This window comes from Erpetoichthys calabaricus, chromosome 8, assembly GCF_900747795.2.
Source record: "Erpetoichthys calabaricus chromosome 8, fErpCal1.3, whole genome shotgun sequence".
Taxonomy (NCBI): Eukaryota; Metazoa; Chordata; class Cladistia; order Polypteriformes; family Polypteridae; genus Erpetoichthys; species Erpetoichthys calabaricus.
The window spans coordinates 19,648,534-19,663,268 of NC_041401.2; the positions used below are offsets into that span (position 1 = coordinate 19,648,534).

The 14,735-nt window shown below is 38.4% G+C and overlaps 1 protein-coding gene across 3 annotated transcripts in view; it reads left to right on the plus strand.

The window, feature by feature from the left end:
* mettl8 (methyltransferase 8, methylcytidine) overlaps window positions 1-14,735 on the plus strand; it is a 144,166-nt gene that overhangs the window by 112,355 nt on the left and 17,076 nt on the right. For all 3 annotated transcript variants that reach the window (XM_028806308.2, XM_028806307.1, XM_051930677.1), the window contains 2 exons: window positions 6,450-6,589; window positions 13,977-14,083. In XM_028806308.2, coding sequence (XP_028662141.1) covers window positions 6,450-6,589; window positions 13,977-14,083 — 247 coding nt within the window. The remainder of the gene's footprint in view (window positions 1-6,449; window positions 6,590-13,976; window positions 14,084-14,735) is intronic.

Sequence of the window (14,735 nt, forward strand, 5' to 3'; positions counted from 1 at the left end):
ATGCACATGAAATTTAGACCAGACATTGCTATTAACTTAACAAAATGACACAACCAAAGACATCATAACATTCCAGTCCATAAAAAATGTATGTGCAATAAAGTGGAGTGACACAGGAAAAAGTATTGAACACGCTAACTGAAATCTGTTCAGTTGTGGGTGAAGAAGCCTTTGCTTGCAATGACAGCTTCAAAATGCTCCCTGTATAAAGAAACTAGTCTCTCGTGGTGTTCAGATTGGATTTTGGCCCATGCTTCTAGACAATCGTTAAATCTTGAAGAGATCTTGCTGGTGAATCTTGATCTTCAGTTCCTTCCACCAATGTTCTGTTTGGTTTAAGTCCAATGATTGACTGAGTCAATCCAACACCTTTATTTAATGGGGTGTCTTCTTTGCGGTGTGTTTAGGATCGTTGTTCTGCACATTTCATCTTCATCGTATTTCTTTTTTATTTTGTTTTTGATGTCCTTTGCTAATCCCTGGGGGAAAGGTATCTTTCTGCATGACCTTTTGTGGATCAGAGCACATCATCAGGCATTGTGCAGCACCCTTGGAGCAATTTTTCAGGTTAAGACCCAATGGAGTAGGATCCCTGTTGTCAGTAACAGGATTTGAACTAGCAACTTTCCAGATATCAGCACAGGTCCTTAGCCCCAGAGCCACCACTCCACCCTGGATGGCAAAAGATCAGATTCTTCTCAAGAATTTCCCAGTACATTGCTCCATTCATCTTCCCTTTGAAAGTGTGGAATCCGCTGGTACCATGAGAAGAGAAACAGCCCCCATACCACGATGCTTTCATTTCTAAACTTCACTGTAGGCTTTATTATTTTTAGGGTCATATGCAGAGCCATTCCTCCTACAATCATGGCGCATCATATTGCTTCTGGAAAGTTTAATTTTTGTTTCATCTGACCACACAACATACTCCCAGTATTCTACAGGCTCAACCAAATGTTGAGTAGAAAACGTCTTGAGTAGAAAACGTCAGACAAGCTTTAGTATGCCTTTTCTTGGAGTCTTCCAGAGTGATTTTGCATGGAGACCATGGTGGTTGAGAGTGTCACTTATTGCTTTCTCTGTGACATCTGTTCCTGCTACTTCCAGGTCTTTCCAGAGCTCTTCTCAAGTATTCCCTTGGCTCATATGCTACTCTTCTGAAAAACCTTCTGACTGCACAATTGGAAATCTTACAATGAGTACATGTGCCTGACTGGTTGATGGCGGAATGATTTTCCTTCCACTTGCAGATAATTTCCACAGTGGTGCTTATAGGAGCATTTAGGTGTTAAGAAATCTGTCGGAAACAAGCGCCATTACTGTGTTGCTCAACCATGTTGTTGTGGAGGTCTTGGGAGAGCTTTTTGCCTCTGCCTGTCATGAGGTGTTTCTTGTGTGACAGTTTGGTAACAAATGATTTGCTAACTTGCAATTATCAAAGAGTGGAAGTAATCACTTAACCATCCTGCTCTACCCCAACTGATTCTTATTAGCACAGGTAGGAGAACTCATTAATGGAATCTGCTGCTTTGGGGTTTTTTCACTCTGTGTTAAATGTTTCTTTTCCTATGACATAACTTTTTTATGAATGACAATGTTAAGATGTCTTTGGCTGTGTCGTTTTATTGAGTTAATACCAATGTCTAGTCTAAATTTATGTCCATAGCTACATTGGAAATATATTTAATGAGAGAAAATGTTGACATTTTGAATACTTATTTCCTCCACTGTAGATATTTAAAAATAAATGTGTAACCTGGAAGCTTAATCTTAGGTACTACATTGTTCCAGAATGTCTGATTGCAGAATACTTTTTTGTGCGTTGTAAAGGGCACTCCTGAGACAGACAGGCATAGGACACAAGTTCAAAGCACACAGGGTTTGTATTTTTTCTTTTCCCTTGTGGGAAATGTCTTCCTCGTCTCCCACAAGCACAGCAACACAGTCCCAAACACAAGCACAATAACCAAACACAATTCTTTTCCTTTTTCTTCTTCTTTTTCTCCTCCACTCCTCCCAGCAAGCTTTGTCTCCCTCCTCCTGACTCTGGTTCTCCGAGTAGTGGCTGCTGGCTCCTTTTATAACGCACCCAGAAGTGCTCCAGTTGCTTGATGACCTATTTCCGGCAGCAGTTCCAGGTGTGATGGAAGAACTGCTCTGTAGGGCTCAGCAGCAGCTACAGCACCCCCTGGCGGCGCCCATGGATCCCAACAGGGCTGCACCAAACTCCAACTCCCATGAATCCCTGCGGGAGTCCTAGGCACCACTGCAACCCAGAAGGGCTGCCATCTAGCGGCCCGGGGGGAGGTAACGCTCTGGATAGGCTGGCTCCCCCGGTTCTCCTAGCGTGGAGGCGTCCCGACCATCCACCACAGCGTATTTATTCACATATAAGTCAGGTCTTGAAACCCAAAAAATCGATCATAAAATCAGACCCCAACTTATACACCCGTTCAAAAATGCGACACTTAAATTTATTTATTTATTAATTTTTTTACATCTTCTTGCCTCTTCCAATCTCGCATCAGTTTCTCAAACGCATCAAATTTTGTTGCAGCAGCACAGTTACCAGTTTCTTTCGCTACTTCATTTACTTTATTTAAAACCAGATTTATATTTTCTTCCAATCAAACACTCCATCGTAGATAAGGGATGCTCTTACGATAAAGGTGTATGAGGGTGTGAGATACACAAAACAGTGCAAACTTCACTTCGGAATAGTTTGGGTATTACCGTGTGGTCACGTAGGCGCAATACATAAAATAAAAAAAGGCTGTGTGCTCCGTGGTTACTCACTCAGGTGGGCGTTAGCATATCGTAATCTCTTGGACCAATAGTGTGAGTTTTCCACATTCAACTTATACAACCGACATTATAAAATACCAGAAATTATACAGTCAAATTAAGTCCTGATTTATCCGCCAGAGGACTTAAACGTGAATATATACAGTATATATGGTTTTTTTACCTCTGTTTTTTTTCCCTATGTGCTTTTATTGACTAACAGTTTTTAATTATTAATTTAATCCATGTTCTGAATCTACTTATTTCAGTACAACATGTGGGGCAGCCAGCCACAGGCAGCTTGTTATCATCCTGAACTATATAAACAGGTTAAAAAAAACAGATGGGGAGGTCTGAGCCATCAACATCAAGATGTTGTGACCAAAGTGGGAAAGAATACTCACCCAGACGAATAAATAGGGAACTTCTAAAATGTTTTGAGTAAATTGAGTGGGAAAGGAAGAGCTAAGGGGTGTCATGGCGTTTAGTTTGATGACCAAAAAGCTCAATTTTCATCTCATCAGATCATAGAACCTTCTTCCAACTGACTTCAGAGTCTCCAATGTCTCTTCTTCCAAGATAGTGTTTTTTTTTTTCATTTTCCCCACCGTCCTGGACTATTAAATCTTCCATTTTTGAAACTGCGTACTGCTTATATTAAGTTTTAATGGTTTTGCTCAAGCAAACCAGGATGAACTGAATTTACAGGACTTTAATTACAAACACCCATGTCAGCATCCATTCGTGTAAATTCTTCATGTATTACAGCAGCAATTTATAACTAAATACAACATACAGTAATCCCTCCTCCATCGCGGGGGTTGCGTTCCAGAGCCACCCGCGAAGTAGAAACCATATGTTTATATGGTTATTTTTAGATTGTCATGCTTGGGTCACAGATTTGCGCAGAAACACAGGAGGTTGTAGAGAGACAGGAACGTTATTCAAACACTGCAAACAAACATTTGTCTCTTTTTCAAAAGTTTAAACTGTGCTCCATGACAAGACAGAGATGACAGTTCTGTCTCACAATTAAAAGAATGCAAACTTCAAAGGAGTGCGTGTCAGGAGCACAGAATGTCACATAGATAGAGAAAACAATCTCTAGCAAACAAATCAATAGGGCTGTTTGGCTTTTAAGTATGCGAAGCACCGCGGCACAAAGCTGTTGAAGGTGGCAGCTCACACCCCCTCCGTCAGGAGCAGACAAAGATAGAGAGAGAGAGAGAGACAGAGTTTGTTTTTCAGTCAAAAATCAATACGTGCCCTTCGAGCTTTTAAGTATGCGAAGCACTGTGCAGCCTGTCGTTTCAGGAAGCAGCTGCACAAAAGATACCAACGTGAAGATAATCTTTCAGCATTTTTAGACGAGCGTCCGTATCGTCTAGGTGTGTGCGAACAGCCCCCCTGCTCAATCTCCCTACGTCAGGATCAGAGAAAGTCTGCGCAAGAGAGAGATAGAGAAAAGTAAGCAATCTAGCTTCTCGGCCATCTGCCAATAGCGTCCCTTGTATGAAATCAACTGGGCAAACCAACTGAGGAAGCATGTACCAGAAATTAAAAGACCCATTGTCCGCAGAAATCCGCGAACCAGCAAAAAATCCGCGATATATATTTAAATATGCTTACATATAAAATCCGCGATGGAGTGAAGCCGCGAAGCGCGATATAGCGAGGGATCACTGTACACCAGTTTCAGTCAGCTTGTGATTGCAGCTATTTCAATTAGTTTATAACCTGAGAACTGAAAAATACTATGGACACCACAAGACTAGATGCTGTTTTAATTAGTTTATAAGCTGGGAAGGGAAAAAAGGTCAAACACTTGGAGAAGAGTCCTTCATCACAAGGACAAGATAGCCAATCAAATGTGTATAATGTCACATGTCCCGAAACACCATGTGTAAATTTTAACATAAACGTGGCTCATGTGACAGATCAAAGAAGGCAATGATAGAGGAAGCGAGACTCTAGTCACCATTTCATTTGGTCATCAGAGAATGTAATCTATGAATAACACTGACTGCTAAAATAAAAGCCATCCAGGACAACATCCACTCCTTGACATTTCTGATTTTCAGTAAGCTTTTCTAAAACTGTTTATATCCAGAGCTTGCTATGTATTTTATTTTCTATTTGGTACTGTTATATAGTATATTAATAAATCCCACGTTGCTGTTATATTTTCTGTACTTTGTCTTTTATCTGAGTGATTGAAATAATAAAAGGGCACCTAGTGTGAGTTGGATTGCTACTGTCTTATTCACAGGGTTTATCAATGCTATTAAGATAGATAGATAGATAGATAGATAGATAGATAGATAGATAGATAGATAGATAGATAGATAGATAGATAGATAGATAGATAGATAGATAGATAGATAGATAGATAGATAGATAGATAGATAGATAGATAGATACTTTATTAATCCCAATGGGAAATTCACATTCTTCAGCAGCAGCATACTGATACAATAAATAATATTAAATTAAAGAATGATAACAATGCAGGTGAAAACAGAAAAACAGACAATAACTATGTATAATGTTGAATGTTAACGTTTACCCCTCTGGGTGGAATTAAAGAGTCGCATAGTTTGGGGGAGAAACGATCTCCTCAATTATAAATATTAAGGTTGCCACTCAATAATTAGAACAACTGCGGTAAAAGTAAGACTTTGTTTGGTTGGTAAGTGGCATAAAACCAAAAGAGTTTTGCTTTTATGTGTGTCATGAGGGCACCCACATGTTGGTTGGAGCTAGTGGTAGTGGATCCCTATGTGGAGTGTCTGGCAATTGACACACTCAAGACTTTGTCTGGATTGAATTGCTGTGTGTATGTCAGTGTACCTGTGTGTCTGTTCATTTTCAAAGGTGGGAGAAGATTAACTTAGTAAATGTACCTTTTAAGTCTCACAAGTTCTATGATAATACAATAAATTTCCCATTCAGTTGTGACCGGTGAAGCACCCGAGCAGCAGTTGTTGTATGCACAGTCTCTCCAATGTAAGCGACTGTAGCCTGCCACTCCTTTTGAACTCTCAGTGGCCTGTTCCATGAGAAACCACTCTTAGCTGTGGCTTCAGTCCATCAGTGGAAACACCTAGAATCACAGAGGATTTGTTTGAAATTACAAATTAACTTGCTGGGTATGTTAGAAAAACCCACTTAGACACAAGGAGAAGCCAAAACTCTGCTAGGACACCATTAACTGTGTTCGTGCTGTGCTTTTTAGATAATGATACAGTCATTCTTCTCTTAACTCAATTCTTTCACATCTCAATGAATGTGGGAGGAAAACCCACACATATTTGAGAAGAATATGCAAACTGCTCAGGGAATATTATCAGACAGTGTTATCTAAACCCAGGACATTGGCTGTGGGAGTCAACAGCCCTAATCAGTGTGCCACTGGTGTTCAAATATGTTATTTTTTCTTCATCAGTAATTTACATAACTTCAAAAAGCTTTATCAGCTATGTTGATGCTCTACTTTTTAGATAATAATCTTCTTCTGCGGTCATTCTTCTTGTTACTCAATTCAGATCCTGTCATAGAATATGCAATATCAGACATTTTCTGATTTATGCTAAATGTTTTCTAAAACTCTGAACCATGTTAGTACTTCCATTGTTATTTTTCATCCATTTTTCTCCTTTTTGCAGGCCCATCCAAACTACAGCCCTGCATTATGTCACGTCTTTGTTCATGATGTGTGCACTGAAGCAGCCACATATCCATTTCCAGATGAGAGCTTAGATATTATTCTTCTTGTCTTCGTGCTCTCATCTATTCACCCTGAGAGGTAGGTGAAGGTTACAGAAGAAAAGAAATACATCAGAGCTAATTTGTCTTCTGAGATTGTCCTGCATTGTCCTTCTAATGAACCTATTCTTTTTTCTTTTTTTTTTACCCATGATAATCATGCTCATGTGATCTTCAGAGCAGCAGTAAAACACTTGAGAAGCATATACGTGTGCAGAGCCGACTGCATTAATCCCTCACTAGCTCATGACTTTGACATTCTGAAAAACAGGGCTGCGAGGTTTAAACTTAAACCTGAATTATTTCATAGCCTGCACTGCTCTTCCAGATGATGCACACTCTTTTTTTGATTGTGTGTGTGTGTGTGTGTGGGTCCAGCTCACTGATTGCTATCTTGCTCCTTAAAGCAAAAGCCGGTTACGCTTAGATTTTAAACTAAATGAAACTTGGAGAGCAAGAAGTAAAATAATGGTCATTTGCTTGCAGTGTTTCTGGAAGGAGAATAAAATCCCAGCGTTAAGAATGTGCTTTACAAAGCATGGGCTTAACAAACTATAACATTTTTTAAATGTCATTAATGGGAAAAAATATAGATGCTCTTCATGTAATGAAGCATTCTCTTTAGGATGAAATGGTGGAAGAAAAGATCTTATTTAAACCCTAATGCAGTGAAATCTTGGTTCAGTGCACTTCCTAGCAATCAGTGACATTTTACTGCATAGAGGAACTTGTATTAAATATCAGCTGGTCCGATTTCTTTGTTTAGAATGGCTGACAGCCAATTCTCACAGCCGACTGCAAAAGATTTTAATAGATTTGCTTCCACCCAACCAGATATGTCTTTTTTCCCTTGATTTTTAAATAAGCAGCACAGTGAAACTCAAAGACATTCAAAATATTAAATATTTGGATTGGATGCTAATGGCATACCAGGTATCACAGACTCAGCACATTTTACGAATAATAATATTCCTAAATATTAAGTATATGCAACATATTTTCCCCAAAGAAATACAAAATGAATACTGGTGCAGATTACTGTCTCATAAAACCTAAGTAGTGCTTGATATTCATCTATCTATCTATCTATCTATCTATCTATCTATCTATCTATCTATCTATCTATTATATAGTGCCTTTCATATCTATCTATTATATAGTGCCTTTTATATCTATCTATCTGTCTATTATATAGTGCCTTTTATATCGATCTATCTACTTATCTATCTGCTTTATATAGTGCCTTTCATATCTATCTATCTATCTGTCTATCTATCTATTATATAGTGCCTTTTATATCTATCTATCTACGTATCTATCTGTCTATTATATAGTGCCTTTCATATCTATCTATTATAGTGTCTTTTCTATCTATCTATCTATCTATCTATCTATCTATCTATCTATCTATTATATAGTGCCTTTCATGTCTATCTATCTATCTGTTATATAGTGCCTTTTATATCTATCTATCTGTCTATTATATAGTGCCTTTTATATCGATCTATCTACGTATCTATCTGCTTTATATAGTGCCTTTCATATCTATCTATCTATCTATCTATCTATTATAGTGCCTTTTCTATCTATCTATCTATCTATCTATCTATCTATCTTATAGTGCCTTTCATATCTATCTATCTATCTATCTATCTATCTATCTATCTATTATATAGTGCCTTTTATATCTGTCTATTATATAGTGCCTTTTATATCTACGTATCTGTCTATTATATAGTGCCTTTCATATCTATCTATTATAGTGTCTTTTCTATCTATCTATCTATCTATCTATCTATCTATCTATCTATCTATCTATCTATTATATCATGCCTTTAATATCTATCTATCTGTCTATTATATAGTGCCTTTCATATCTATCATATAGTGCCTTTCATATCTATCTATTTGTCTATTATATAGTGCCTTTCATATCTATCTATCTATCTATTATAGTGTCTTTTCTATCTATCTATCTATCTATCTATCTATCTATCTATTATATCATGCCTTTAATAGCTATCTATCTGTCTATTATATAGTGCCTTTCATATCTATCATATAGTGCCTTTCATATCTATCTATTTGTCTATTATATAGTGCCTTTCATATCTATCTATCTATCTATTATAGTGTCTTTTCTATCTATCTATCTATCTATCTATCTATCTATCTATCTATTATATCATGCCTTTAATAGCTATCTATCTGTCTATTATATAGTGCCTTTCATATCTATCATATAGTGCCTTTCATATCTATCTATTTGTCTATTATATAGTGCCTTTCATATCTATTATATAGTGCCTTTCATATATATCTATCTGTCTATTATATAGTGCCTTTTATATCTATCCATCTATCTAGCTATCTATTTGTCTATTATATAGTGCCTTTTATATCTATCATATAGTGCCTTTCATATCTATCTGTCTGTTATATAGTGCCTTTCATATCTATCTATTATATAGTGCCTTTCATATATATCTATCTGTCTATTATATAGTGCCTTTTATATCAATCCATCTATCTAGCTATCTATTTGTCTATTATATAGTGCCTTTCATATCATCTATCCATTATATAGTGCCTTTCATATCTATCTATTATATAGTGCCTTTCATATTTATCTATCTGTCTATTATATAGTGCCTTTCATATCTATCTATTATATAGTGCCTTTCATATCTATCTATCCATTATATAGTGCCTTTCATATCCATCTATGAGCAGATAGAAAGTGTACAGTAACTTAGATAACCACTTTGTACAGCTTTAATGAGCAGAGAAGCATCTCAGAATGCCCAACACGTTGAACCTTGAGGCAGATGGTCTACAACAGCAGAAGACCACGTCAGGTTCCACTCCTGTCAGCCAAGAGCAGAAAGCAGAGGCTGTAGTGGGCACAGGCTCACCAAAACTAGACAGTTCAAGATTGGAAACCATAGCTTGGTCTGAAGAATTTTGATTACTACTGAGGAACACAGGGTCAGAATTTGGTGCCAACAGCATTAATCCATGCACCCAACTGGCTGTGTGTCAATAGTCCAGGGTGGTGGTGGTGTAATGGTGTGGAGAATGTTTTCTTGGCACACTTTGGGTGTGTTAATAGCAATCAGTCATCACTTGAATGCCACAGCATATTTCAGCATTGTTGCTGAAAACGTGTATCCCTTCATGGCCACAATTTACCCATCTCCTAATGGTTACTTCCGGCATGATAATGCACCATGTCGCAAAGCAATAGTCATGTCAGACTGGGTTTATGAAAATGGCAATGAGTTCAGTGTTCTTCAGTGGCCTTCCCAGTCACCAAATCTGAATCCTGTAGGACACCTTTGGGATGTGGTAGAACAGAAGATTCACAGCATGAATGTGCAGCTGATAAATATGCAGAATTTGTGCAATACAATCATGTCAACATGGACCAGAATGTCAAAAGAATGTTTCCAAAGTCTTGTGGAACCCATGCCATGAAGAACTGAGACTGTATGGAGAGCAAAAGGAGGACCTACCCAGCATTAGTGTGGTGGCCCTAGGCTTTTGGTCAGTGTATAGTATGTGTATGTATGAGTGTGTGTACCCAGAATGGGGCTATGGCACAGCAACCTCGGGTTCACATGTTTTGGATTACAGTGCAGAGCCTGTGATTGGGATAAGTAGTGGTAGTAGCAGTAGTAGCAGCAGCATTGTCATACATAAAAGGTTCAGGAGATTTTTTACTTGCTTGTCTGACCAGCATGCAACAAGTTGCTACTCACTGGTGCCGAGATAAACAAGAAAGAATTGAAGTACAACGCCATGAAAAGGTGTTCACTCCCTTGAGAGTTTTCACATTTTATTATTATACAACATTGAAACAAAGTGGAGTTCATTTGGCGTTTTTGATACTGATCAGCAAAGAAAAACTCTTTAATGTCAAAGTGAAAACAGATCTTTGCAAAGTCATGTTAATTAATATATTGTAAGAGCAACAGAAGACAGCGATGCAGAGTTTGGCTTCCAGTCTGGTCACCCTGTATACTATATATACTCGTGTTTAAGTTCTCCCACGGATAAGTTAGGGCTTGATTTTATCGTATAATTTCCGGTATTTTATAATGTCGGTCGTATAAGTCGAATGCGGAAAACTCACGCTATTGGTCCAAGAGATTACGATATGTTACTGAGAGAGTAACCACGGAGCACACTGCCTTTTTTTTCTATGTATTGTGCCTACGTAAGTAACCACACGGCAATACCCAAACTATTACTAAGCGACATTTGCACTGATTTGTGTTTTGTGTATCTCACACCCTCATACACCTTTATCGTAAGAGCATCCCTTATCTACAATGGAGCGTTCGATCAGAAGAAAATATGAAGCTGATTTTAAATTAAAAGTTGTGGAAGTGGCGAAAGAAATTAGTAACTGCTCTGCCTTAAAAAAATTCAGTGCATCTGAGAAACTGGAGTGAGATTGGAGGATATAAAAAAAATGTAAAGGTCGCATTTTTGAATTGGCATATATAAGTCGGGGTCTGATTTTATGATCAATTTTTCAGGTTTCAAGACCCGACTTATACACGAGTTTTTAAAAGATTACCATTTCTAATTGATTTGCAGTAAACAGCACATTGAAGGTGCCTGAAGGATTATGTTCTTTGCTGTGAAGTAATTGCGTTATTTCAGGTTGTTCCATCTATGTGAATCTTTTGCATATGGAGTGTCATCAGCAAATTCTTCTGTTTGCTAATACGTCTGTTTTGGGGAATCACTTCGGCCACGAGTGTGCTTATCAGTTTCTCTCTCTGTCTGCAACATTTTTTCAGCATAGTTTACATTTAACATTTCTTTGCTCCATATCTAGTTTGCTGAAGCCAAAATACAAGCCAGCACTTCATTTTATAATGTTCCAGCTTGTGTGCATTTGTCTCTGGCTCACTCCTGCCTGACTGCGGCTCCTGCTGACGTTTTCTTATGTCCTACACACTGTTTTGTTTTGAATGAAGAGTGAGCACAGAACTGGATATTATGACTGACACAGAGGGGTGTCATTTTTAAATGTGACAGCTCATTAGAGCTCACAGTAGGAGAGCAAATACCGACATGATCAAAATTGTTTCGGTGGGAATTTCTTATTGTTAGTATTGGTTAATATTTGGCAAATTTCCCAGCCCTATCTCTCTCTCTCTCTCTCTCTCTGTGCCTTGCTACCTCCCCCCCCCTTCTTGTTCAGTGCCACCTTTTCTTTTTTTCCCAGGCTACTCATGGCACAATGGGAAACTCGTTACAGAAAGTGTTTTAGTGTTTGTGATCTTTTCAGCATTATCCATCCTCCTAACTCACCAAAAGGTAAAGACGTTGTCAGTCGCTGAAATTGTTTTAAATGGGGCACCTAAATGAAGCTCAACATACAATATGAGAAACAAAATCCAAACTAGGATGGATACACAAAGATGCAATGCAGGTTTCTGCTGCCTCAGTGATCAGGTGTTCAGGGTTTGAATAGCTGTTGTCCTTGGAGATGTTTCCTCATAAATCCCAAATGTATATATCACTTCTCCAGTGACACAACAAAAGAGCACCGACAGAAGAGCTTGGTGATAAATGTGCATGAGGAAAATGGGTACAGCGACAAATGAGCAAAGCTTGTAAACCCCCTTTGAGGTTTGTTTTATTTACTGGAAAGATATATTTTTTTAATAATGTAAATTAAGTGTATATGTCGCACAACAATACATAAAGAGAGGAGAGCCACTATATAGTATACATAACAAATACACACATATCCCTCTTTTCCTTAAGTTTAAGTATTCTATCCTTAATTTTCTTACCTCTAACTCCGATGAACTGAGTATCAAGTGAGGTATAGGAACCCTCCTCACATCCATCTGTACACCCAGTGGATGCCGCTGTGTAACTATAAACCCTGGGGATCTTATTTCTTCTCATTCTGTCAAACTGCTTTTCCTTGTAAAGGTCATGGTGGAAGCAGGTCAATCCAGACTTTCAGATTCCAGCTCTTCCTCGGCAATTCCAAGACATTCCCAAGCCAGATAAGAAATATAATCCCTTCAGCATGTCCGAGTTCAGCCACAAGGTGTCTGTCCAGTGGGAGCTGACCAGGGGGGCATTATTATGACATGCCCAAAACTTCTCAACTAGCTCCCTTAGATCCCAAGGAGCAGTGATTCTACTCGGAAGCTGCCCAGATTTTTTCTGACTCTTTCACCTTATTACAGAGTGTTAGTGCCGCAGCCCTGCCAAGAAACCCCACTTCTGTTGCTTGTACTCACAACCTTATTGTTTTGGTCATAAGACCGTTGGTGAGGACCTTGATGTAGATCGACCTGTAAACTTAAAGGTTTGGATTAAAATTCATCTCCTGCTTTCACCGCCACGGACCTGCACAGTGACTGCTGGACAGCTCCAGTTTACTTGTCAGTCTCAGGTTCCCTTCTTTTCATTTTTTGTGAACAAGATCTGAGATACCCAAACTTCTCCACTTAGGGCAGCACCTAGACAGAGCAATCCACTCTTTTCCGAGGGAGAACCATTGCCTCAGATTTGGCACCGCTGATCCTCATCCCAGACACTTCACACTCTGCGGCAAATCACTGAAGTATCTGGTGAAGGTCACAGTCAGTTGAGGCAAAGAGGACAACATCATCTGCACAAAGTGACAGTTCTTCTGCTAGCCTCACAAACTGGACACCCTCACATCCTCGACTGCACCTTGATATCCATGAGTCCTTCAAACAGCAAACACAGCCATGACAAAGACCGACTCACAGTAAATGAATTGGACTCAACGCCAAGTATTCACCGCGTTCTGTGGATCCCTTGAATCGCAAAACCAAAGGGTGTGTTGTAGCGTGTGGTCTTCTCAAATCTTTTTGGGAGGAACAACCTCTTCAGGTTAGTGGCAGAACTCCTTCTCCCGTGGCCAGCATGGGCATTCCTTCTGACTGAAGATTAATCCTTTTAGTTTTATGAGGGTTAACACCTAATTTTTCTTTATACAGAACATATTTTTTAAATACTGTAAAGCTGGCGGTATAGTCAATATTTGCTGTTAATTGCTCAGATGTTTCTAAACTTTGTGGTAAGGCTAGTGAGCTGTGATTTAACTGGAAATGTGAGTGTAATTTTCTGTCTTAAGTCTTGACTGAGGGATTAACTTTAAAAATTAACATGTCTTGCTGTTTTCCTGGAAGGAGAACATAGTGGTGTTTGGCCAGATCTCTTTGTGGTACTACATTCTTCCTAGCTGATTAGATCCGTTTCTTTCCAAAAGCCCTGAAAGGTTTGCTTTATGAAATATGATATCAGTTCACTGTCAGAAATAAAAAAAAAAAATCCAATAAACTATCTTGCAGTCTCATTTGAAAGAAATTATTTTCCATGAGCTCAAAATATCCACTTAACTTTTTCTTTGCCTCAAGGATGCACACGGTTGTAAACAGACTGACCCGATTACTGAAGCCTGGGGGAATGCTGTTATTCAGGGATTATGGCAGATATGACTTGACACAGCTTCGATTCAAAAAAGGTATGGTATTGTTTGTTCTTTTCTGTCCAAACAGACGTCCACCATCCACCATCTAGTTTTTTTAATTCTAATTTGTAGAAACAGCTTCTGTGAGCAAAGCACGTTATCCACTTTCTTATTGATTTAATGTTGTTTGTTTTATGCAGCTGACTTGTGATAGCCCTTATTAAAAAAGGAGGCAGTTCTGTGGCAGTTTATACTGTCCCCACATGGCCTCTTAGTTGTCACATAGTCCACTAATCGGGGTTAATTAGTGTCAAGAGTGAGCGCAGGTGAGCAGACTGCCTTTTATAAGAATTCTGGGAAAGACAGAGAGAAAGCAGCAGATAGGAAATAACACTCTCTGTTTCATAGTGATGGAGGCCAGTGTTAGGCGGCAATAAGGGACTTTCTAGCTTCAGAATGGGCATTTCAGAATATTGTGATGAAGTTTATGGATAAAGTGTATAGGTGAAAATACTCCTGGATAAGGGAATGTTTGTTTTAGTTCAAGTCCAAAGTTACTGTCACATATACGCAATACAGTCAGATTCTTACTTGCATATAATAAGTAGCATAATAGTAAAAAAAATATATATCAGATAGAATTAGGAAATAGTGTAATCAGTGCTGGGACCAAATACTTGCATGTATATATTGTGTATATTATATG